The sequence below is a fragment of the Aulonocara sp. 'chitande type north' Nkhata Bay genome, linkage group LG15, assembly GCF_057382095.1.
Source record: "Aulonocara sp. 'chitande type north' Nkhata Bay isolate Kocher_YH1m ecotype deep benthic linkage group LG15, A_spYH_male_GT1.1, whole genome shotgun sequence".
In the NCBI taxonomy this organism is placed as follows: Eukaryota; Metazoa; Chordata; class Actinopteri; order Cichliformes; family Cichlidae; genus Aulonocara; species Aulonocara sp. 'chitande type north' Nkhata Bay.
This window is the reverse complement of record NC_141358.1, coordinates 40,664,231-40,691,044: the sequence shown is the minus strand read 5'-3', so window position 1 is coordinate 40,691,044 and position 26,814 is coordinate 40,664,231. Positions and strand designations below refer to the sequence as shown.

General features: G+C 43.7%; 1 protein-coding gene across 3 annotated transcripts in view; it reads left to right on the top strand.

Annotated features, from left to right (window-relative positions):
* The window catches only part of ttll7 (tubulin tyrosine ligase-like family, member 7), an 82,287-nt gene that overhangs the window by 14,128 nt on the left and 41,345 nt on the right, over nucleotides 1-26,814 (top strand). For all 3 annotated transcript variants that reach the window (XM_086263422.1, XM_086263424.1, XM_086263423.1), the window contains exons 4-9: nucleotides 1,626-1,747; nucleotides 4,283-4,350; nucleotides 4,604-4,762; nucleotides 8,371-8,587; nucleotides 10,261-10,425; nucleotides 16,991-17,149. In XM_086263422.1, coding sequence (XP_086119548.1) covers nucleotides 1,626-1,747; nucleotides 4,283-4,350; nucleotides 4,604-4,762; nucleotides 8,371-8,587; nucleotides 10,261-10,425; nucleotides 16,991-17,149 — 890 coding nt within the window. The remainder of the gene's footprint in view (nucleotides 1-1,625; nucleotides 1,748-4,282; nucleotides 4,351-4,603; nucleotides 4,763-8,370; nucleotides 8,588-10,260; nucleotides 10,426-16,990; nucleotides 17,150-26,814) is intronic.

Genomic DNA, 26,814 nt, shown 5'->3' with positions numbered 1-26,814 from the left:
TGGTGTCGGGAAAGATGAAATCTTCTCTCACCATGACTGAGGAGCTCGTAAAAGATTCCACTACAGCGCGTTTAACGCAGAGTCTCCGAAATTCAAGCGTCTGAATCTTTATTTTGATTCATTCCTTGTGAAAATTTCATTTGTGAGTGAGACCAGCAACTCGTGTGGTAGAATTAATGTTCTCTGACAAGGTGAATTTCTATTAATCTCGGAAACAGCCCTCAGTACGGCTTACTCTGTCTGTCAAAACCCCACAAAATCCAATCACAGTGTTTTCACAACAATAAAATCTAATTTGCTGCGTTGGATTGTTTTTAAAGATACCACCTTTATTTAATAGCTTCAGTTAAAACTAAAAGAGTTGCAGTCCAGCAAAACACTTCTCAAAGAGACAGCTTGGCTTCATATACATGCATAAATCTTTGTTGAGGTAATATAACTTAGAGGTGAGCTTTTTTAGATTGGCTGAAATAGCATTGTAAGCATTCCTCCCATGTTCAATATACTATGTGGCAGCAGGGCTCTCAGGGGTGAACTACAACCTATGAAACTAAAGAGTCAGCAGCAGAAAGTAGAAGTTGGATGCTGCAGGGATCTTGCAGGTAGATGGAAGTCCAGCTGTGAGTCAGTCAGCTAGCTGTGACGAGACCCTCACAGTGGCCATTCTGAGAGTAGAGTAGAGCTATTTTGGAGGGAAATTAACACTAAGGGCCAGATAGATGGCTCATTTTTGCTGTTACCTTTTTTTGCAGCTGTCTTTTTCTGTTTCAGAATTGATAGCATTACGAGAAAAGGTTAAAGGTTAGGGAGTATGTGGTTGGAAATCTGCTTTACACACACTGAGAAGGGAATGCCGACTCTACCCTGAGGATGTCGATTTAGTAAGATGTGTAAGAAAGGCCGATTAAATCTTTTTTTTGGACTCAAAGCCCTGCTAGTAACTGCAAGCATAGGCCTGCTGTGATGTAAACCCTTCCTGTTCCAGTTAGCAAAACACTGTGAGCCTCTACCTACGTTAACAGATGGATGAAGTCACATCGGAAACACGCAACATTAGGCAAGCCTTCTCCAGGTTTGTGGAGGCTTTCAAGAAATTAATTAATACCTTGTTTCGTTAGGGCATATGAATTTTTCATTACTCGCTGAATAATGAATAGTTGTTGGATTAATGTCCAAATGGGCTTGCCACCTATCTCTCATACTATGGGGTTTCCAGTGGGATTTGAATGCATTACAGACAATTAATTTATCTTTTTGAAGAGAGGCATTACGATTGGCTGCTCTGCAACCATGCCATGAATGGTAAATATTGCTGTGAGCTTTTTGATCTATAATCTCCGGGTCTCATTCCTCCCCTAATGTATGCAAAAACAAAATTTAAGCCTTGCAAAATGTTTGAGTGAAATATTGATCTGCAAAGCAGAAATAATTGATTTGTGGGTCCAGGTCATTTCTTATTCTTATTCTGCATCAATATCATTGAGTTGTTTTGCCGTCGTGGATATGTATAGTCAATCCTCTGGGGGTGTTTTCCTAAAATCAAAGTGTATGTAAAGCTTATTTAAGTGACTGCATGTCTCACTCTATTAATGGAATACAATCTAATGAGAGTGTTTCCCTCACAGTTCGTATAGTCATCAATGAAATGGACTTCATCAAGACCCGTGATGATGATGAGACTGCCAACCTCATCTGGAACGACTCAGCTGTGCAGCATGAGAAAATCGCTGAGCTCAGGAATTATCAGGTATACATGGTTACCATGTTAAGTCAGTACACCTTTGTTAGTGGTTCAATAGCCTAGAGCGGCGGTCCCCAACCCCCGGGCCTCGGACCGGTCCGTGAGTCGTTTGGTACCGGGCCGCGAGAGTGAGACTCAGGTGTGAAATGTCTGGTTTTCAGGGTTTTTATTGGTTTTCAGCGTTATTTTGTTATCGTTTTTATCGTTAACTCGGTTTTCCTGGGTCTTTTCACGTGTGTTATGAATAAATCTTTTTTTTCGGTACCGGTACTAGTTTTATTTTGTTGTATTTATCCGCGACACCTTAAAGGCCGGTCCGTGAAAATATTGTCGGGCATAAAAGGTGGCGCAAAAAAGGTTGGGGACCGCTGATCTAGAGGTTATAGAGGAGAGCTCTCTGGATAAGGGTTCAATTCCTCTGCTGACCAGGAAAATATGGCTCTTAATCTTTGGAGCTCAAGAATATGGACCGAGACGTCTGAAAAAGATTATTATTTGAGTAGGAAAGGTGAGATTTTACCTTCCTCAAGAGTTTAATTAGAAGAATGTGAAAGATGCCTCTGATTGAAATGCACTGTCAGTAAAAACAAGATTTAGCTGCTGTAATAACCATGCTGCTTATAACTGATTTTTCTATTAAAACTCTACTTTTTAAGATGCCATAGACGGTTTCTTACATAGTCAGAACAAACTATTAAATGAAATGTGAATAAATCTTAGCTACCAGAGGTTTGCCAAGAATTAAAGATAGAATTTCAAAAAAAGGTCATTCGTGTGTGTGTGAAGAAAAGGAGGGTTCGCTGCTTTATTATCCTTCGGTTGTGTAAACCACAACATGTCAAATTTATAGCGTGTAAACCTGCTGACGTTTAGCTTTTGATCAAATAAATGAACACAGGAAGCATCATATGTAAACTTTAGGAAACAGCTGTTTCCATGAAGATCGTGACTGGGATTGCTGAACCTGATGAACCCAAGTGTTTCTGTACAATGTGGTCAATCCCACCCAGGGTCTCTTTGCAGTACCAGTCTGCCTTATTTCTGTCTACCACCAAATGACAACTATTAAACTGTGAGTATATTTAAAAAAGAAAGGAGGTGAGAACAGATGGGAAGGAGGCGGTATTTGGAGAATTTTGCTGGAAGACAACTGAATGAGAGCATTCACTTACAATAATAAAAATTAAATAACAATTAAATAAGTCATAATAGGAACAATTTAATAAAATATAACTGAACAAAAGGAAAAGTGATAAGCTGGCAGAAGACAGAGTCTGGCTTCTTGGCCTCCTTAAACCATCAGAGGAGTGAGAGCAAATAGTAAGGCGGGGTGAGCCCAATGAGAGCAAACATCTTCCACAGAGACGGGAAGATTGACGGGTAAACTGACAAGTTGTGAGCAGCAGGGGATGTTTGGGCGGGTTTCAGACGTCACCTGTGAAGTTGATAAGAAGGCCCTGAACAACAAGAGTTGTTCTGAGTTCTCCATGCTGGTCTGAGAGTGATCTTACCTCTGTTTGACCCCCCCCCGCCCTGCTGAGTGAACTTGGCTGATCCCGGTCAGCTCTGAGCATTAGCTATCCATCTTCTCGAGCGCTTATTTGATTAGACTGGGCACTAATGATCGATTAAATCACAGGCTAGTGAGGAATAGTATGGCTTGTTAGGAAAGGGGCAGCAAGAGTTCAGCTAAGTAGATTGAATATTACAAATAGTGTAACAGCTTAACATGTTGTAACGTGGCTAATGTTTCACGTAGAACTGGTGATGTCAGGTTTTTTCTTTTTTTTAAGTGCTCCCTCACGCTGCCGTGGTGCTTCATGAGATAATTTTTCAGAAGAAAAGTAGAAGTCCCTCAACAATTGGTTTTGATTTCCCCTCACGAGTCACGTCGTCTCGCAGCATTGGCATAATTGTGCAATCTCTTCCGAATCCCTAATTACGTCTGTCTCGTTTGGATAATAATCACGCATTCCCTTTACCCTCTGCATCCTTGTTTTTTTTTCCCTTTTCCCCCTCCCTTCTCCTACTCTTTCTCCCTCTTTTAATTTTTCCTTTTTTCCTTTTAGTGATGTACTGTGAGAGTTTGCTGTCAAGTTTCACTTCATATGAGCCTAATTAACGCCCCTGTTCAGGCTCATTTGGTCAAAGAATACAGAAAACCCAGAGTTTCTCCTATACCCCCACCTCCCTTTCGGCACATTCAAAGCAATTCATTCAACTGTCACTGCAGGAGCTTGCGATGCAGAACCAATTACCTTGGCCCCTCTGAGTTGAGATTGATCTTTTTTTTTCCTCGCCTCTTCCCTCCCCAACCTTTAAAGTATAAAAAAAAAACCCATGGTAAACTAAATAAAGGTTAAGAAAGGTCTCAGCGTCACCTTTTTGTTTTGAGTCCGTAATTGGGCATAAATGTCAGAACATTGTAAGCTCACTTCAGGTTGCTGCCTTTAATGTGCTCATTTTTATGAAGGGGTGGGGGTGAAATTGAGTGGCGTAATGGCCCTAACAACATTATTATGTCTGCATGTCCCGTCGCAGAGAATTAACCATTTCCCTGGGATGGGCGAAATCTGCCGAAAAGACTGCCTAGCAAGAAACATGGCCAAGTAAGTTTTTTGTTCCTCTCTTACAACACCGGCTAAATTAGAAGACGTGTTGAGTTGCAGATGTGCGTGAAAGCCTGCATGCGCTACAAGGTACAACAGGGTGTCTGCAGCACTGCACACTTAGGAGACAAACAAGTAGACACTGCAGTGAAAGCACAACCGCACCTTTAAAAACTACAAGTGGCTGACTCTAGATAGTTATAAAAGGAGAGAATAAAACACATTTATGTTACTCTCTTTTTTATCTCTCCAGAATGATCAAGTGCCAGCCTCAAGAGTACAGCTTCATACCCAAAACCTGGATCTTCCCTGCTGAGTACACTCAGTTCCAGAACTACGTCAAAGAGCTACGCAGGAAACGCAAGCAGAAGACCTTTATAGTCAAACCTGCCAACGGAGCCATGGGCCACGGGTAGGTCAGAGGCTAGCGAGCGCGCTGGTGCAATCTGTACGCATCCAGAGGAAAGCGGAGCGAGCAGAAGGAGAGAGTAGCTGAAGGAGATGATAAGTAAGTGGGTGAAGGAGGAAATTAGCGCTAGAGCAAATGGAGGACAAGCACAACAAAACAAGGCAATAAGAGGTTTGTGACCCTGACATGGGTGTCTGTGGAAATAGCATTATAGCTGGGACCAGATTGAGTATTTGAGCTGAGAGGGTGTGGTGAATCTCATTGTGGGCTTCATTGTCCTCGATGGTCACACTCTCCATAAATCAGAGGTTATCGCCGCCATTGGAGGACACACACACATGCACACATGGTTGCTGGCAGTTACTGTAGTTCCCCCCCTGAAGGTCTCTGCATGTGATTATTGGAGTCCTTTATGAGGCACCATCAGCAGAGACCAGTCAGATTAGAAAATGGACAACGATGGCTGCTGCAGGGGACTCCGTCTCTCAATAGCATCGCTTTATCAGAAGATGAGCCGGCTGTGGCACCTGAATGCATATTTCATACTTTGCGGTCCCATGGGCTGAGTGCCTATCTCATGCTTGTGATGTCATGCGCCCGTTGTATGTTTTGACTACAGGAGGGTTGAAACATGAAGAGACCAAATGCAAGCACAGAGACTTGGATTTTTTTAAAATGTATGAGGTACACGTGTGCACTGTAAGCAAGCAAAGAGACAAAACCCCGGCAAGCAACACAACTGACCTAGTTTGAACTGTTTAGCTTTTGTTGATGAGCAACTTGAGTAACTTTCAAAGATGTAACCAGTGATGTTTTTGGCATTATATTGAGAGGTGTGCCTAAAGGAGGAGGCAGACAAAAATTATGCAAAACAGTGTGCGTTCGATAGATCCTGAGGAGGTCCAGGGGGTGGAGGGGCACAGCGCTCTGATGATGCACCTCATTCTTTTTTTGCTATTTAATATCAAAGAGAAAAAGGTAAATATCCTAAATTGTATTTCATATTCTGACATGAAGCAGGCAGTCAGGGTCGATTTAAGCTGTGTGGTGCTCACAGTCACATAGCCAAGCGGAAAGGAAGTGAAGTGGTTTCGGTTTTAAATATTCAGGCCAGGCTGGTTTTTGTAGCTAATACAGTTTTATAGGATAGAAAAATAAATAAATGAATAGATGGAATATTTTTAGAGGCTAAAATATGGGAAAATAATCTGGTTTGAATGTTGCACCATTTCTATCTCAAGCTCTGTAGAATATGTTGAAATTTCTGAAAATCCCAGATATTTATTTAATATTCTTTCTGACTTATTATTCTTTGAAAATATGATCCCTGAAGTGTGTGTATGAAGAAATCCTTTGGAGTGCCATCATCACTGGTGCCAATAGGTGGGGATATTGAAGTACAAATAACTCAGCGTGCTTCACCTCTCCCTCTAATTCTCTTTGAATTTGTCCTTTCTGGTATAATGTGCGCATTACTTATAACTCCATGCTGCACTAAGCCCTTATTTATTAAAGAATAAAATGCAGCAAAGGCTGAATTATTGCAATACATTAAGAATATGAAAGATGATGAGTTTAGCTCGACCACTCAACGGCAGGCGGCTCACAAGATTAGATTTTTCTCTTTTTTTTCTCCTTTTTTTTTGCATGGTGTGACGCGGCAGGAAATTAAGTTATATCTACCCCCTGTAATTTATTTTTCCGTCAACCAACTAAATGAAGTTATTGTTTGTGTCTGAAGCCCAGCTTGTTATAAGGGAAACAAAATAAAAGCGCGTGCAGAGCTTAAAAAGGCGAGATCCCCTCCAGTGCCAAATTAAATAGGCAGGGGAGAGTGGGCCGTGATTATCTGACACCCTGGCTCATCAATCATGTCGTCTCCTCTGCTACTTCCACTCGACTAACTAACACTGTTAACCCTGTCTTCATCATTCAGCTTTCTGTCTGCCTGTTTGGAAAGCCCCTCACATCGTCCATGAAATCCCCCCTCCACATAAAAACTGAAAAAACTTTGAGTGCTGCAATAAGCAGGCAGGTAAAACGCTCGTCTGTAGTAGAGAAGTCGCTGCTAATTGATAAACCCAAAGTAACAGCGACATTATACTCGAGTAGATCTACAAGTAATGAATTTTTTTTAATCAAGCTTAGCTAAGACCTTATTTGATCATAACCTGAAAAACTAAACCTTAGTAACCCCCCCCCCCCCCCCCCCCTTTGAGGCTTATCAACAACAGTGCAGTGTTCTGGTAAGCTAGGAGTTGATGAAGTTGACTGAGCACCTAAACTAAATAAGAATATATTCTGATTACCTGGGGCCTAATAATTTTTGACCTCTAATTTCTGACCTAACTCTTGAATAGTTAAATTACTTTTGTGTGTGTTTGTTTTGGAGCAATCAGTTCTCCACATTTTAGCCCTGTGTTGCGTTTATGTGTGCAGTGTTCCTGCTCGCTTGCGTATAATGGAGCCTTCCTGGCTGTGCACGTAATCAGGTTAGCCTGAGTCTGCTTTAACTATGAGTGATGGTGATATAGGTCAGTCGCTTTGTGCGCGCATAGTGGAAGATCGTTTAAAAATGACCCCTCACCCGCACTGCACACGTATGTACACCACACACATTCAGACAGACGCACACTGTTGCGAATGTCGTCCCCTCACACATACAACCACGTGGACGTACACAAACTAATAAAACACATCTTAAGTCCAGCCGGCAACAGTCTGCTCTTCATAAGAACTGAGTGCCAGTGACATGAGACCAAAGCAAATGAATTAGAGTGGAGGTTAAAACGGAGCGCACTGTCTGCTGCTATTAACCTGCGCATGGCTAAATGACCCTATTAGAACATGTGATGCACTGTGCCATTTAGACTGAATGGAGTTTGGCTACAGAAAATCACAATAATCTCCAGATGCTGGCCAGCTATGGCCCAGACAAACCATTATTTGCGCTGTACCTGTCTGCTTCATGCGCAATCATTTCTCAAACCGTTCTGTTTAGATGGCAAGTTAATGAATAGAGTAACAGCATTTTTGGATGGTCGAATGCGTCGTAGCGCCAGACAGCTCGTCCTGTTCAAACTAGACTGGACTCATTTTTACATATTTTCACTGAAGGCTGTGGAGGCTCACTGAATACCATCAGGGCATGACTCTGACCCTCTCAGCTATTAATGCTAAATGCCTTTATTATAAAAGTATTTCTAATCATTTTGTGCTCAGTAAGGACATACTGTTATCTTCTCCTTCCAACTACATCTATTGATTAGTAGGCTAAAGCTATTCTTGGCATGCGAAGATTGAAAGTACCACTAGTATTGGCATCTGCAGCAAGCCAGACATATATCTCCAACTTTTCCAGATGACTTTGAAATGAAATATTGTGTTGAGACACATAAAATCTGTATCTTGTTTGCCCCCCTCCTTTTTTTTCCCTTCAACATGTATATAAGACAGTGCCAATGTCATCAGTCATGTTCATGGTCTCTGCTGTGCTCCCATCTATCATTTTTTTAATTATCTTTTTTGTCTTTACTATGCCATATTTTATTATGCTGCTGACGACACCATAATTTCCCCCCCGAGGATTAATAAAGTTTCTCTCGATCCAGGATCTCACTTATCCGTAACTGTGAGAAGCTGCCAGCGCAGGAGCACTTTATCGTTCAGGAGTACCTAGACAAGCCCTTTCTGATGGAGGGCTACAAGTTTGACCTGCGGATCTACATCCTCGTCACTTCCTGCGACCCTCTCCGCATTTTCCTTTACAACGACGGCCTCGTTCGTATGGGCACAGAGAAGTACCATGCACCCAGCGAAGCCAACCTGGTGAGTGACAAATAATGAAGCTACTATTATGCAGGTATTCACACACACCTGCGCCTTTTTCTTGAGTTTGATAAAAGTGCATGGCACTGTGGTGCATTTATATTACTGAAAACAATACATATATAGTGCTCAGCGTGTTATAAATTCAGTAATGCACTGCTAACATTTTATTTATTATGCACTTCCATGACCTGCAGCCATAGCCTCGTGCAACTCAGCACAATCAGATTAAAAACAGATGAAACAAAGGTTGGAAGCAGTGTTGTCTTTACATAAGAACATGCATGCACACATATAAATAGTCCACAATTGGCAATAACTGATATTGTTCACATACACACACGCACACACACGGACGCAAAATATGCAGACATACTGTATGCACACAAATGCCCACATGCCAGATGTCTCCTGTAATATCAAGCCGCTCGTGTTTGCCTTGAGGTTCTGCACCTGCTGAAGCACAGTCTGTTGCTGATGATGGGATACATACGCACATACACACACGTGCACGCACGCAGACACGCACTCAGTGAGTTCAGAGGACATTATGGTGGCTTACACTCATTCCTGTAGGTTTGCTCTAGTCTTAACCATTACTGCTATTTGCCGAGCCCTAACCGCTGCCCTGGCCTTAACCTAACCTTACCCTGTCTTTAAAACTTGTCTTCACCTTAAATTTAATGATTTACGTTACGGGTGCTTGCTTTTTGTCCTCATAAGAAAGGCACGGCCTCATAATGTGTGTAAATAGATTTACATGAGTAATGCCTGTATCACCGCTTCCTATCAAGCACGGTACTTATCTAAAATATGAGCACGCACGCACGTGCACGCATAGACATGCAGGACCTCTCCCATGACATGAAGCGTGCGTTGTGTTAGTCTGTGACATATGATGGAGTGAGTCATGCCATGGAGATGGATGTTTAATCCCACAGAGAGTGGCTTCCAGACAGCCATCAGGTGCTGGAGTGGCCTGCGGTCACAGCGGTTATTACCTTGTAGGCTAAGGACAAGGATGTATTGTCTTCAGGTGTAAGGGATGGTGTTTAAAGAGAGGGATACAAAAAGTTAAAGACAACCATCCAATAAAACATTTTAACCATACACTATTGGGCACTATAACTCAGATTTATATTCTTAAGATTTTGCAGGTCTGTGATTGTAAGATTGAGCTATTGGCTTGATTTCCACTTATTCTCATGAGAATAAGTGGAAATCACCCAAGGAGCGTTTCTGAAATACATCACTGATAATCTCCCAGTTCACACAGTGATATATTCTTTATTTCTTTTACTATAACACTCATTCCACCATCTCAAGTTGCCAAGGGACTAGCATGCAATATTTTACTTCAGTCTTATTTACCTACTTTACTTTTAGAGAAAATGTTTTGCACCATATTGTGAGCTGGTGCTCTGTAGTATAAATTCACGAACACTCCTGAACAGGTTGTTAGAGCTTGTAAAAAGAAGTTTTATTGTTATTCACTCCAAACGCTGGATCCCGCAGTCACATTTAGTCGAATTATCATCAGATATACTGCATTCTTCCATATAAATGAAAAGGGCAAAGCTTGTTTTGAGCATATTTATTTATATCAGGCTACTTATGTAAAAGAGACACGTGTAATGCAAAAAGCCTCTTATTGTTCCCTTTTCTCTCCACAGAGCCAGCTCTACATGCATCTGACCAACTACTCGGTCAACAAACACAACGAGAACTTTGAGCGAGATGAGACGGTGGACAAAGGCAGCAAGAGGTCCATCAGCTGGTTCACCGAGTTCCTCCGCACCAATGACTATGATGTGGCCAAATTCTGGGGCGACGTCTCTGTACGTGGGCAGTCCACCCAAAACACGTGCAAACACAGATACAGTTACACTCAGACGCGCTGCGCCTGACGTCCACTTCCAAAAGCAAGGATGTAGAGTATGATAACAAAACACTCCACAAATGCAAACAGTGAATGACTTCATCCTCAGAAGTAATCTGTACGCAGGCTGTCACATATATATGTGTGTGTATACACACACATGCTGCTCCTGCTAACAACACCCATTGCACGCAATGCACAAGTGGACGAGCTACGGCTTGATATGATTTGTTATGACAGTGATTCTGTGAGCTTGTTTAACTCCAGGAAGAGCTCAGTGGAAACATCATTCCTGGAGGGTGAGCTCTCCCGATTTGGCATTGCTCCCTGCTCATCCAAACACTTTAACCTTGTTCATTTTCTTTCATCATTGTCTGTTTGTAAAATTCCTTCACCTTCTCATTGATTTTTCTTTTTTTCCTTCTTTTTTAAATTTGTACATCCATCCATGCCGGTCATGCGCCTTTTTATCTTTCTGTTTCTACTCTTTTAGTTGCTCCTTTCTGTTTGACCCATTTTTTTTAGGTTCTCTTCATGCGCTCAGTATTCAGTATTATTTTCTCTTTTATCCCTGACCTTGAGTCTTTGTCCTGCTGTCCATAATCATTTGAGTTGTGTGGTCCCTCAGTACTTGTTCCCTGCTTTACGGCCTGCTCTCATGCTACCACCACTCAAAACCAAAATGAAATCCCTTTGGTTATTATTCTGTACTCAAGGAAAGCTTTTCTCTCTTCTCCTTACTGCCTCTTTTTTTAATTTTAATGTTTCTTCATGTTCATGTGGCATGCGCATTACTTGCTGGGAAAATGTGTTGTTTAGATAACATTTTCTTTTCTCCCCTCTTTATTCCCGTCTCATATCCACATTGTGTGATGTGTCCATGTGCTCCATTTGGTGAAGGAACTAACATTTCCTTTCCTGTATTTTACTTAGTTTTCTTGTTTTTCTTGGTTGTTTTCTGTCCTTTAGTAACACCGCGTGTCACCTCCTGACTCAGCCAGAACGTCCACCTCTCGTCTTGCTCTCTGTGTTGTTTTCTCTTTTCTTTCTCTTTTTCTCTGAGCTTTCTTCAGAAGTTGCACCACTTTGGTGTTAGTGCTGTACATTTGCACTCACACACTGTGCTTTGTTTCAACTCTGTATTTATGCTCTCTGCGCCCTCTCCCCTCTTCTTCTCTTTTCATCTCTCCTCTTACATTTTGTTACCATGCAGACCTTAGCAGGCTGCCCCGACTCTTCCTGCCAGTGTTCATGGTCAGGCAGTCAGAGAGTGTTTGCCAAAAGATTTGTCTGTACAGGTTAAGAATATTGTACATATATACATACATATATACATATATATGTATATATGTATGTGTATATACACATATATATATGTATATACACATACACATATATATATATATACACATATATACTAGGGGTGCAACGATACACAAAATTCACGGTTCGGTTCGGTTCGATACTTTGGTGTCACAGTTCGATATTTTTTCGATACAAAAAATGTTCATGCCTTTTTAATTTGTCATTTATTAAAATTATAAATATATATTTTAACTCAAAAGTACAGTTTTTAAATTTAATGTTGCTGAAACAACAAAGTAATAAAATAATAAATCTATCTGATCATCTTTGGAAAAGAGAGTTTATTACAGAGAAATGTCTCTTTCCAAAATAAAAGCTATACTATACGCTTCTTCTGGGCTATATTCTCAGCAGCACATTAAACATATCAGGTCCCCATAAGGAGAATCCTGTGCTAACGGCTGTCTAAATGAGTCGTGTAAAGTTTGTAGCATGCGTGCTTGTTGTTTTTGTCTGCTTCCACTTGTCTTTGCACTAGGATGATGTCGGAGTAAATGTGCAGTCATATTCGTTGTGTTCCCACTAGTGCTGTCAGCCTTAATCTGAAATGACCTTAACGCCACAACACGGCCAATCTCCGTTAACGAGCTACCGCGGATCGCCCTGTGCGTGGGGCTGGACGGCCAACACGTTAACGAGCTAAATGCGCTAACGCACTAGCTCCCACCCATGTAATTGAACATTGCGTGGCACATCCAACATACTGTTTTACTTTAGTCCATGACTCGCTTACCTTCAGGGTCATACGTCACATGAAGACCAAAATAGTTCCAAAGGTCAGATCTGAATGAGGGTGCGGGAGGTCCATGTTGCAAGGAGAGCTTAACTTCTGTCTGGCTAGCTTGCCCTGCGCTCAGTGAATCTGTGTTCGACTACTCCGCCTAGGCTGCACTGTCGAGCGCAGATCCACTGAGCGCTCAACACAGACAGCATCGTCAGAAGGAAAGTTGATAAAAATAAATTTAAAATTTTGTATTGTTCGATACATATGCGTACAGAACCGAAAGCACTGTATCGAACGGTTCAATATCGATACGAGTATCGTTGCACCCCTAATATATATATATATTCTATTTTATGTGAAACACTGACATCTCTTTCGTATGAAGGCATTATTGATGTGCTGTATGGGACCTAGGTTTCTGAAGAGCTGTAGCTTTGTTTTTTTAAATGTGAATTTTGTTTGCAAGAACATGTGCAGGGTTTTTTTTTTTTTTTTTTTTTGCCTGTCTCATTTGGTTCTTTAGCCGTCAGAATTGTTGTCTGAGGACCAACAAGGATACCCAATGGATTTATTTTGCCAAATGGATCATCGTGGCATTGCCGTACTGGTCCATTTGATCGACCTTTGTTTTTATTATTTATTATATTTTATTTTCAGATGATACAGACAGGACAGACATGAGTGAGGGATAGGAAAGGGAGAGAGAAAGAGGAAGGAAAAGAAAAACAGAAGGGGAGAGGGACAGTGAGAAAGGGGGGGAGAAAAAAATCTCCTGGATCACCTGTTGAGAGAAAAAGAATAGAAAACAAGCAAAAAAAACCAAAGCAACATACTAAACACAACACCATCGCATTAATCTAGCTAAGTGTAAACAGCAGTAAATACTAAATATTCAATGTTGTTGTGCAGCACGCAGGACCGACAGCGCACAATGTGCTTTGAAGTAGCAGCCAAGAAAGGTGTAATTTAAGTCTACGAACAGTGAACACCCGTGTGCACACCTGTGTGGATCAGCGCGCTTGTATTCAAATGGTTTCCACATGTAATGGTCTGCAAGAGGATGTAGAGAGCCATAGCCCCATCCCCCAGGGCATGAAGCAGGCATGGAGGAGATCCAGGCCCCAGACATCCAGAGGCCCCACAGTGCGAGAGCCCAAGGAGGACAACCGGAGGGGCATCCGTGCCACCCTCCTGGGTAGGGCTGAGGATCCCCAGACGAGGCGTCACCCAGTAGCCACCGAGCAGAAGCTAGAGGGGGCTGCACCGGCGTGCCCGCCGGCTCTGCCGGCAGCCAGCTGTGCCAGAGTGAACCGAGCCGCAGGCCCAGAGGCCGGAGGCCTGAGTGCCCCCCGCACCCTGGAGGAGGCCTGACCGAGCAACAGGCGCCAGGCCCCGCTAGGTGCAGGTTTAAGTCTATCAACACATACAGTCTCCCTACAACCCCCGAAGTCTCAAACAAAATGCTTCTGACTCGATTCGAGGACCCTGAACTGGCCGTCATACAGCAGATGCAGTGGTGTCCTTTGGGCATCGTGCCTGACAAAAACAAACTTAGAAGTTTCTAAAGTCTTTGGGTCAAAGGTGTCAGGCAGGCAATGGTGCACTGGACTAGGAATGTGAGCCAAGTCCACTTGAAGGAGTGGGGGATCGGCTGGGGGGTTTCTCGGGCAAGAATTCCCAGAGGGGCTGACCAAGAACCAGTTCAGCCTTGGAAGCACCAAGATCCTCCTTAACCGCAGCCCCCACAAAACCCATGGTAGGGAGTCAACCCAGTTGCCACCTGTTAGAGAAGCATGGAGCGCAGCCTTAAGCAACCTGTGGAACCGCTCACACATCCTGTTAGCTTGCGGGTTGTACGCAGTGGTGCAGTGGATCCCGACCTCCAGGCCATCAGCCATGGCAGCCCAAAGCTCCGAAACAAACTGGGGCCTCTGTCAGAGGTAATGTCAGCTGGGGAAACGCGAAACCCAAGTTGACAAAAATGCCCTGGCCACCACCGCCGCGGTCCTGGATGACAGGGGGACCGCCTCTGGCCACCAGGTGGTACAGTAGCTTGTAACCTTGTGGTAGGGGACCCATCAGATCAAAATGCACATGATCAAAACGTTTGCCAGGGATGAGGAATGGCGCAAGGGGTGCCTTAGTGTGTCTATGGACCTTTGCACGCTGGCATGAAACGCACGCCACTGCCCATTCCTACACAGATTTGCGAAGGCCTGCCCAAACAAACTTGGAGCTGAGGCCCGGACCCCCGGGTGTGATAGAGCATGCGCCGATTCAAAAACGCAACAACACCATGAAACGGGAACCACCGAGCGTGGGCGGCTGATGGAAACGTCGCATGATTAATGGGCTGTGAGGTCAGTTTCTTGATCATTAATATGCAAATCGTGACCACTGATCAACAACCACTAATCAAAGCCCACTGATCAAAGCCCACTGATCAAAGCCCACTGATCAATGGCCATGAGTACCATTCACAGAGAGTTGGAGAATGGCTGCACTCACAGCATTGTAACACGGTGAACGATGTACCCTCAGCCCCCCTCCTCGATTCAGAGGTGATCTTTTCCTTTTCACGTACTTCTTCAGAAGTCACCTGGATGAAAACGCTACGTTCCAGATGAACAGAATCAAGTTTTGGGGCGGAAAAATCCTGGATGTGGGAAATGGGATAACGAACGCTGCACAATGCCCAGGTGCTCTATAGTCGCAAGCTAGCAGCAAAAGCAGCTGTAGGCCGAGGTGGCAGTCCGGCAGCCGCCGATGCTTCCAGGCAGGAGCTGACTTCCTCTTCGGACCTTAGCATGTTCGCCCCAGGGGTCACCAATGTGGAGGTATGAAAGGATAACACGAGAGATCTCAATATTTTACTTCAACTTTAATCTCGGCTTCACACAACTCAACACTCAAGGCGCCAAAAGCCCAACCCTCTCACTTCCCCTCACACCGGGTGTGAGTGGAGCCACCTGGTGGTCCACCACAGGGGTCATTTTGAAAACAGCGTCTGACTACAAATGAGCTAGTTATGGATTTTATATTTTTATATTTACACACACACACTGAGGCGAAAATAAATAAATAAAAACGAAAAAATCTGAAACTGCATTTTAGACTTTTTCCAACATCTAAAGATACGTTTGTTCATATGTAAAAATTCTCATGTTTTTATGCATTGGTTTCCTTGACAGAATAATACATCACTGACAGAGTAATGCAGTATTTATTCTCCATATACTCAGTATTTTCCTTTATTGCATTTTAGAATATTTCCTTTTGGTTTTTTATTTTTAATGTGCCTCGTTTAATCCAGTGATACTGTTACGTAAATTTAACAAAGGAAGCCACAGATCGAAACATGAAAAAAAATAACTTGTGTATTAATTTGGTATTTGGATAAATATAAAGATTACAAAAACAAAAATGAATAAAATGATTTAAAAAGAAGCAGGCTAAACCATTCTAGCTCAAAGCTAGCAAGATACAGGCACGCATCCACACACATAAGGTGCGAGGCAGTGGCCAGTGCTGGGGGCTCAGGATAAGGAGGGAGGTGATGTGGGCAGGGACAAAGGACACACACGCGTGTGCATACACCAGCCACTGCTGGGGACTCTGGGCATAAACAGTGGTAGTGGGACCAGGTGTTTGTGCTGGGCAGCCTGTGGGGTCAGACGGGTGGATGGATTGTCATATGGTTGGAGGTGTGTGAGCGACAGACAGATAGAAAAGGGAGAGGGGGGTGCAGCCTTATCAGGCCAGGGCCAGACCACCATACACCTCTCCTGCACCCAGCAGTCAGTCTGGACTGGGCAAACTGCAGGCCAGCAGCACTGTGTGGGGCTTGACTGGTGAGGGTAAGCTATGTGCAACGTGTTTGTGTGTGTGTGTGTCAGACTGAGCATGTTTACCCCAGTTGCACGCTGGGAGTAGGCAGGCTGGTAGCAGCCAGCACAGATAGGTGCAAGCACAAACATGCGCACAGGTTGGGCACCACAAGCAACGGAGATGGACCACCACCAACTTTTGTGAAAGTCTCTGTGTGAGAGCAATTCAAAAGGCTTTAGCTTTTAAACCGACAGACTGTCTTTATAACGCATTCGAGTTCAGGATTAAATAAACATTTCATTCGCGCCTCTGTGGAGCATGTCTGTGGGTTGCATTTCTAGTGTGTCCGTCACCATTGCTTCGTTGTCAGTTTTGTCCTAAATACAAAGGTACAATCCCTTATCTGCAGTTTTAAAATGAAATTAAAGCAAAGAGTTTTAATTTCACCATTTCCTGATTAAGGAGACCTTTTAATCAACAGCTATGAAGCCCACAGCCTATGGCTTCTTAGGATAAACGAAACCTACTAAAGAAAAAAGTACAATTGAGTTCTCTTTGTAAATGCAGCTGGCTGATTCTCTCTGGCTTTGTGTGTCTGTCTTGCCAGGAGCTGGTGGTGAAGACATTAATAGTAGCTGAGCCCCACGTGCTGCACGCCTACCGCATGTGTCGCCCTGGCCAGCCACCGGGGAGTGACAGCGTCTGCTTCGAGGTCCTGGGCTTTGACATTATTCTGGACCGCAAACTCAAACCCTGGCTATTGGAGGTATAATTCTGTTTATCTACAGTATATGTACAGCATGCATGTGTGTGTAAAGCTGGTTAAATTGGAGAAGTGTGTTTCTCTCAAAAGCTAGAATATATTTTGGAGGTGTAATTTCACTAGATAATTTGAGATATTTAATTTCTAGACTACTATTACTATTTTTCTGTATACTGTTAGTATGTCATGCTAAGCTACTATTTGTGTGTGCTATTTTAAAAACACTTTCAACAAAGAGTGAAGGTACACTTGTATTCTGTCTTCTGTGATTTCTAACGTTTCTGTAAAGTCTCACCTGTCTGCGCTGCTACTGAAGTGACAGCGGCTCCAGACTGATGTAAAGTGGTATAAGCAGGAGACAGGGAGACGTTACCGCACACTGACAGAAAGCATAAACACACACTGATTTGTGCCCACAACGCTCTGGTCCCCACACACAAACACCCGCACGGTCTGCAGTACGTGTTTACGCGCCTCCGAACACACGGAGAGACTCTTGTAAAATGAAAGGAACTCACACAATCGCAGCCATGCACGCTTGATTACACGCATGCGGGCATTCATGCACACCCATAGATGCATACAGAAATGCATGAATATACAGCAGCCTATAAGACACGATAAAGACACCCCATCCCATACCCCCCTGCAGGCTTTAAAATATAGGCCAGAATAGCAGGTTGACTAGTAATTCTTCAAGTGTCAGTCTCTCGAGTGTCAGGCATGCAGGAGATTGAGTCAAATTCAGATTCCACTCCAGGATTTCTATCTCACTGCTCTGATGTCAGCAAGTGAGTTAAAGTGTGACCTAAATCCTTTAACCCAAAGTGGCTGCACCTCCACCCCCATCCCACAAATTGACTCGAGGATGGGGAAATGCCTTGGGGATAATTGTTTGGGGTTTCTTCCCCCCATCATGCCAACCCAAAATAACATTTTTAGGTTTTTTTCTGAGATTTTGGAGAAACAAAGTGACATTTGATAGTTGGTTGGTATTTTCAGGTGCTGGCATTTTCTATCATCTTGGAATTAGGGTGCTATTATTACCCTACGTGACATTTCTTGTGTAGCTGAGCAGTTGCAGTATAAGACAAAAGGATGTACAAGAGAGCGCAAGAGGATGGTGTTCCTTTTGACTGCTGGTGCACCGTGACAGCATTTGTGAGCATTTCGTGTGTGTGTGTGTGTGTGTGTGTGTGTGTGTGTGTGTGTGTGTGTGTGTGTATGAGACATAGCAAACAGCCGTGAATGCAGTTGTTCCACTCCAGCAGTAATGATCCCCCCTGTGCTACTAGCAGCTCTCTATAAGTCTCATCAATTAACATCCCACGCACACACGCACACACGCACACACACAACCCTGCTTCTCTTTCACGCAACATTTACAGCAACAATAATTTATTTCCCAAATTCAACTGATTAGTCAGGGGATAGTTGCTAGCAAAGAGACCCCCTCTCAAATCCTCACTGCGTACACTGTCAAGATTGAAAATAACTTTATTACCACTTTTCAGCCCGTCGACGTTCGTTGCTATTCAGCAGGGACGCAACAAGCAGGCGGGCCCATAGGCTGGTTTCCACAAACGGTACCCTGTGGCAAGCCCTCAGGTCTAAATTTAATTTTTCAGCAGATCGCTTTGCAACATTTTGTAGTAAACTGAATCTATTTCAGCCCATTTCACCATTTGTTTTAACTTTCTGTTTTCTTCCTGCCCTCGAGTCGATACGAAACAGTAGAAATTAAATTGAACCACAATCTAGGTCTTACGGGTTTGTTCTGGATTTGTGGACGCCCACCACTCAGGTTTCCTTGTTGGTGTCACTGTGAATTACACGTGCCATGCTTCGTTGGGGCTTCACCCAGACTGCTGTTCCGACACTGTCCTCTCTTGCTCTTTTAAATGTCAGAGTTGGTTGTCGGACATGCAAACTCACAACCAGGAAATGAATGTTCAACCTGCGTAGACTCAAAAGCCAGTTGGATACGTGAAAGCTAGATGGTATCATATACAAGAAACTGTCAGATCATATTATCCCTGTTCTTTGCGTTTGTGTTTTTGTCAGCTGTTTTTGAGAGCGTGTAGGAGGATGGAGAGGGAAGAAGAAAAAGGCTGTGTTTCACATCCTCCAATTATACCTTCAGAAAGGAGACACGAGGGTTTTTTTCAGTGGGGCAGCGTGATATTCAAAATAAGGCTCCAAACTCCTGTGTTAGAGGATGCATTTGCCTCTTTGTTGCAACTGCAAAAAAAGGAAAAACCCTCTGTGATACAGTACACTATCTCTTTGTAAGTGGACACAAGCACAGAGATATCATTGGAAATATACTGATAACAAACACAGAGGAATAAAGAGGGACACTCCACAGACCTGCAGACACCTGCTAAGTAGCTTGTCACACCGGTGAGTAGAGAAAAGGCAAGGGGGTGATGAGTCTCAAACCACGGCCAGCCATCAAAGAAGGCGCATTGTGCTCAAAGCAAAACGAGAAAGGGGAGACGGGAAGCTAAAAACGAGAGCGAGGGAGAGAGACAGGCTTTTGTGCGATCCTTGTCTTAATTCAGCAGAGTTTTCAACACAGGTTTTACCTCCTATTGACATTCAAAACATCAGCACTACATAGGCACACACACACGCACAAAGACACACACACATACACGCACTTGCTCAAATGGCGTAACCTGAGATATTCACTTTCATTAAACCAGGCCAGACAGCATCTGTGTTTCGTATAGGAAAGGCGTTTCATTGAGCCGTGATCTTTGCTTCATGCAGGCGCACACTCAAGTGCGCGCACACACACTCACTTGCATATCCAAGCACGCATTCAAACACGCCTCTCTGCCTAGACTGTAGTTTCTATCGTCAAGCCTTTTGCTCTTAGCGGTTCATTGAGTGTTTTCTTTCTCTTTTAAAAGCAAAAAACCCAGAAAAAAAACAAACAAAAAAACGAAGCAAACCAGGAGAAAAGTAAAAATCGCTGCACGTGTTCTGTTTAGCTCAGTAGTTGCCTCGTGGCACAAGCTCATGAATTCTATTAGCATGTAGTGGTGTTATCAGATGGCACAATACAGGCCAAAGGAACCAGCAAGCTTCAAAAAATCCAGCGTCAGGTGTAAGGAGTGCATTTACTTGTTGGGGAAATGCAGCAGCGGGACAATATCACGGCCCCGCACCCCTCGACCCTGCAGCCTCTTTAGGGCCCGTGGCCTGTAAGCTGGCATGACAAATAGTTTCAAATTTACAGAGAAAAATATAAAAATGGGAGAGGACAAGACGTATACACACACACACAAAACTATTGCCTTAAATTTTCCACCCCTGAAACAGAATCTGACAAAGAGCGCAATTTAGCGTTCTCACGAGGTCCTGATGGGTACCCACGGACCCCCAGCACAAGGACCAGTGAACTGAGGCCCAGCCTCATTACAGGCTCTGGCTCACTTCATTTTTTAAGCTGTTTCCCCACATGCAGCATAAAAAAGCTCCAGCTGGTCAACTCTAAATAAGAAGAAACAAGTGCTTGTAGTGAGCATGAATAATTAGAAACCTCCCCGGTCCCCGCGAAGCTGTCTCTCTAGTGCCGGGCTCCAGGCAGCTTAGAGGCTGGTCGGCCTGCTTGTTAGGGCTACAGTCAGCATGTGACGGTGTGCTTGTGTCTGTGTGTGTGTGTGCAGAAGTGAATGTAAGTTAGCGTGTCTAAATTTGATTTGCACTGTGTGAATGTTTGCAGTGTTTGGTACTGTACTGTGTTCGGCTGGACGTTAAACACATCATGAGAGATACAGCCGAGGATGTGTCTGCGATTTTGTGTAAATCTTCTACTCCCTGTCCGCGTGTGTGTCTGTGCGTGTGTGTCTGGATGAATGGTCTTTGCCCCTCTGGGAATAGCCCTCTGTAGTGTGTGGTACGCTACCCTCATCTGCTTACCGACTCCAGCCCATAGTCTTGCTTTTATTCAGTGAGGTTGGCAGGTTTTACTCTTCTGAAACACACACGGGCCTATTCAGGAAGAGAGAAGGAAGAAGCTGGGCGACTTTCACTGCGTTTTATGTGTCATGTTAAGATAGCGTTGCACAAAGGCAGCTTGATTGTTGACGGCAACAATTTCACTACCATCCCCTCATCCATCTCATGTGCTCTTTCTTCGTGTCCTGTCCCCCTTTTTAGGACCACCGTGCAAAATGATTGGCAGCTAATGAGGCGGGCGTGGTTAGGCAAACTGTGGCACGGGCTTGCTCGTCACGGGCTGTTTGTGTGTTTGTATGTGTGACTGGCCATTACAAAAACAGACCAACAGTCTGCAGCTGGGCTGCTTCCCCATGGGTGGCGATTTTTCACCCTTCCCCTCACCCCTTCCTGCAACTTTCCCCTCTTTGTGTGCTTTGTGTCTCGGATTGTTTCAAGATGAGTTTTGGTTTGTCCTTCCAGCCCATCAGAGCCAACGTAATCCAGACTTCCTTTTTCTTTGGCGTGTTTGTGGGAAGTAATCTGCATTGGCAACTGTAAACAGATGCACAGAGACAAACACATCAATAGTTTTCACACTTTCCTATTTTCCAACCACATACAGACACCAAATGAGTTGGATCTGAGGAAATACTGCTAATGCCTTGGGTGGAATAAATAGTGGCTCACACTTGTTCAGATTTCCAGTAGAAATTCTATTTAATCTGTGGAGAATGAGGTAAAAATGTAATGTTCTTATAGCCTTTCATAAAAGTGTAAAGAGTAGAGATGTTTTCCGGCTACTCTTAGAGGATGGATTTAGAGGTTAGCCTGCCTTTCACATATTTCCTGAGGAAATTTCAGAAGTGTTTCCTAACACCTGCTACAGCCGACTCGAACATTATTGTGTATTCAGAGTGATTAAAGAGGAATTTACTTGCTACCTGTGCTCTCCAAATAATTTTCATCCCTTCATGATTGAATTTTCTAGGGTAAATGATAGAGGAGAATACATACAGTCTGATATTCTCAATTATCTTTCCGAGTCTCTTTTGCCCTCTTCCACCTTTCATTCTCCTTTTGTCTTTGATTAATCTTTGGCACTTAGTGGGATTCATTCTTGTTTAAATGTACATGGATATCGTCCTTACGCTCTGAGGGGTTGTCCTTCCACTTGTAAACCCTAGGTGGCAGTAGTGACCTGCGAGCCACTCCCCGGCTTAAAAGAGGTTTATTAAAGAATAATTAGAATGATGTATGGGACTGTCTGTCTCTATCCACATCCATTTTCCCCCAACATGACTATTTCATGGAATAAGTATCAAATTAGGCGCACACAGGCTTTGTATGTGGGGCAGTTGAAAACATACACCAACTCTTAGTCATTTATCATCAGGCGTGTACGGCAGTGTCAGTGTGTTTGTGTGCGCACGTGTGACTGAGAAGGAAGATGCACGTTTATGAGTGACATAGGGAACTGCAGCAGCTACAGCTGGCTCTGTGGCATCTTTGAAGGGAAGACATGTTTTCCCTTCATGTTTGTGACAGTCAGCTCTGGACTTCAGATTGTGACTGATGATTTGTTTTTGTTTGAAGACTCTTGTATAGGTGACTTACTAGATCCACTTAAACCGCATTTAACTACCTTGGATTGTATCCCTTGCATCTTTTCCATGTCTTCAAAAAGCAAGGGAGGTCAGCAAAGCTAAATAGTGTCCCACTCACTTCCAGGACCTTTACCAGACTCCGCTAGAGTGTCCCTGCATCCGAGTGGACCACGTGAAATGCCACAAAAAGAACAAAACGGTGATTGATAAGACGGCTGAAACAAGAGAGCGACTTAACAGGGTGGCTGGCTGTCTGTCTTGCTGTCACTCTACTACTCATGCTCGGTTTCCCCCTCTCCCTTTCTGCCTCCCTCTCTCATTCCACCATTGTGCAGCAACAAACACTCCATTCTGACAGCGGTTGAACTGTGCCGATACCCTTGAGCGTGCGGGGCAAAATGGGAGGCTTGTCAAAGCAGTGGTTGTTTACACTCTGCCAGGAATAATAAGAGGGGGTCGTTTTTCTGAACCGATTAATCACGAGCAGCCCTTGTACTTGTTTTAGAGAGCATTCCAGACGCAGAATAAATGTCGATGTGGGGTGGCAATTTGTTGTGGAAATAAAGCAGCTGATTATTGTTGATCCGGTGCCGTTGCTATATTATTAGGGTCTGTGCGGCGAAGCTGCAGAAGCCACAGGTACAAACTGTTTAACGTCCGCTGCATTTTTAGTAGCGAGCGAGACGCATCGTCATCGCCAGGTTAATGGTTTTATTCATAATTGAAGTGATAACAACAGACAGAGCATCAGTTAGCGTCTCATCATAATACGAGTGGAGACTTTATTCTCTGTAGTTGTGCAGAACGACCTATGACCCGGTTTATAGTGATCTCATTGTTAGGCATTTATTGTGCTGTTTGGCTCATATTTGCTTACTGGCTATCCTTGGGCAACACACTTAGATCTCAATTATAATGTTATAATGCCGTAACTTCATTATGTATCAAGTGCCCTGAGATGACTTCTGTTATGATTTGATGCTATATCAATAAAAGTGAATTAAATTTACTTGAATGAGATGCTTCAACAGATCAAACATCAACAGATCCATGTTCAAACCAGTGGCTGAATGGAATTTTCCACTTGGAAATCACCAGGCATTATCAAATTAAATAAGCCATGTAAAATTTACCGGTTGCATTTCTCCCTGTTTTGTTTGTACTTTAGTGCTCAAAATAAAGATCAGTAGAGGGACTTGCTGTTCACCGAAAATTCAAACCAAATGGATGGTTTAAAAAAAAAGTCTCACGAGGCTCCCCGGCAACAGCCTGTATTTCACAGTGGTCTTCATGAACGATGGCAGGTTACGGTTTTCTCTTTTTTTTTTTATGAGCCATCTCAATCCCACGACTCAAGGTGCTGAAAATAAAAGCTTTACATTTCCCGTCTTTGTTTTTGTTATAACCCTTTCATCTCTGTACGTTTAATTCAGTAATCAGATGGGGATAAAGGGTCCTGTGAAAGAATTAAAGACCGATATGCTTTTTGACCAAGTGATATTTTGGCTACAGCGATGCGTCGCTGAAGCTGAACCGAATCAAAGAATGAGTAAAAAGGAGTTTCTAATCTTTTCATCTGACGTTTTTATTGAATGCATCTTGGAGCAACCGAGGGCTCCTTTAAGACCCTGCCAGAGTTACTTAAGGAAATCAGAGTGGGGGGTTTTGGGAGCCTGCAGGGGTTCATTAGGACCAGACTGGTTCAACTTCCTTTTGCCAGGGAGGAAACAGAGAACACAGAAACACAGAGAGCGAGAGAAAAATGAAGAGAGGTAACGACCGGAGAATGAGGGCTAGCACGGGGAGGGAGCGGGGACGGGAGGGGAGCGCAGGGTCAGTGGTGACCAGTCAGAAAAACACGGTGAGAGACAGAGTGGAAATAGAAACTAGGGAGGAGAGGAGTGCAGCTGGCTGCAAGAAGAAGGTGAGAGACAAAACAGCTGAGGGAGAGCAAAGAAAGCCAGCGAGCGCTGCGATGCCAGTCTCTCCTGTGACAGCTTGACACCACGAATCAAACTAAGAAACGAAGACAAGTAACGAGACGAGCGTCACCAGGATCACTGCCAGTCTGGCTCTTACCTATGGGCTACGGCGCTCTAAAGCCATACTGTTTTCACCGTGGCTGTCACATTGGCGAGCGCTCTAAATGAACACAGACCTTCTTTTATTTATTTTTTCTTTAGTAATGTTTCGCTTTCTTTGATAAGATAACTGCAGGATGAAGTGGAGCGCCGTCCTCCTCGGCACAGAGAGGATTGTACACTTCATTCTTTTGAGCGAAAGAGTTGCATAGGGTCTCTCTGTTCCTGTTTTCCTCATGGCGCTAGAACACATTCATCACCCCCGTACTGATAAATGGCTGCTGTATACAAAATAATAAAAAACACACGCACACGCACGCTTACAAGGGCACGTCCGTACAAACACACTTCATATTTGTGAGGCTTTTGTAGCTCACCTGTGATATTTATGGAGTTATTGCCTAAACTAGTTAAAGGGACTCAGGCAGTGACAGCCCAGGGAAGGTTATATGCATATTTACAGACAGCCACAGCTCAGTATCGAGTTTCTGAGGAAATAGCAAGAATAAAAAGCTTCCTGGTATCACAACAGTCACGTTTCTTAGGTCAGTTTGGGTGTAGCTGCTGATCGCTGGAAGGTGCAGATTTACATTTTTTCTCCTTTATTTTATTTTCTATAGCTGCCTCGTGATCCTAATGCGCAGTCTTTCAGCAGTTACGGCCTTTTTGGGGGGGGGGGGGTTACGCACACACGCTCTGGCTCTCGCAGTTCCTGGGAGTCTAGCAGTGGTGTAAATATTATCTTACATCACTGTTCCCGAATCTGCCACACAGCACTGAGCACCTTTATGTCAGGATTAGTAATGGGTAGTTCAGATGTAGGAGAGAGAAGGAGGGATGGAGTTACAGAGAGCTACCCCCACAACCCTTGAGAGGCTTTGCATGCCGTCTCCAAAGGGGCTTTCAAATTTTGGTGCTCGGGAAAACCTCGTGGTTCCAAATAGCTTGATGCTGCACGCCAGCCTTTTTTTCCATCCATCTCTTTTACCGTCCTTTACCCCACATTCCTGATTGGTGGATAGAACGGGATCTGTAATAGACACTAAAACCTGTGATTAGCTCAGTTTTGCTCTGTTACTGAAATCCCGACTTGTGATTGGCTGTTGTCCTGCTTTGATGTGTTCAACTGTATCCAACGGCTTTTTTCCAAAGGAAGACGGGAACTAGAGGAATAGTGTTTGTGACACAAGTACTCACGTTGACTGCAGAGTAAGGCTACTGGGAGAGGTTGAATTTCCAGCTAGACGCCCAGACAGTTGGCTGTGATTTTCATTCATAAAAGCAGATAATTTTGACTTCAGGGTACATAAACATTGTCAATGAATTGAGAAAAAACCCCGGAAAATATATTAATAGGAGGACATTGTCTATTAAGGTGATGTTAACTGTTGCTGTTCATAACCTCTGATTTTGTTGAACTGATTTATAGCAACAAAGTGACAAAATTCCCTTCGCTACTCAACAAATAAACCCTTATCCCATACGACCACATCACCCAGACGTTAAAAAGAAAATGGGCGGTCTAAGGCTTTTGGACATTGTTAATAAAAGAGCCGACTTATCTCCAAAATCAAGCCGTATCAAACTCGGCCAGCCTTTCGTTGGGCATCTGTTGCATTGTCATTTGAAGTCAGCTCATAGAAAGACACCATTCCTCTCACGGTTGCCAGTTCATTCACCCTCCCTCTGCACTTCTCTTCCATTTTTTGCAGCCTTTGTTGTCTCACATAATCTCTTTCTCACTGTGGGAACATAACAAAGAGTAAAAAGAATTGATTTGTTGTGTCAGGTATAATAACTGATATTTGAATACCTTGCACTGGTGCTGGAAATTGTTCCGTTAAGAATGGTACATTGCTCTTGAATTTCTCCCCAGATGATACCTGCTTTTGTACCTCGAATCCGAGGTGGCTCTTTCTGTTTCTTGCTGAGCGGAATCTCTCTGAGCGCTCTTGATTGTCCGTGATGGCACTGAGCTGAGCGACGGCAGTTCTCTGATGCTCGCAAAGACGTGCGCGTCGAGGCGTCGGGC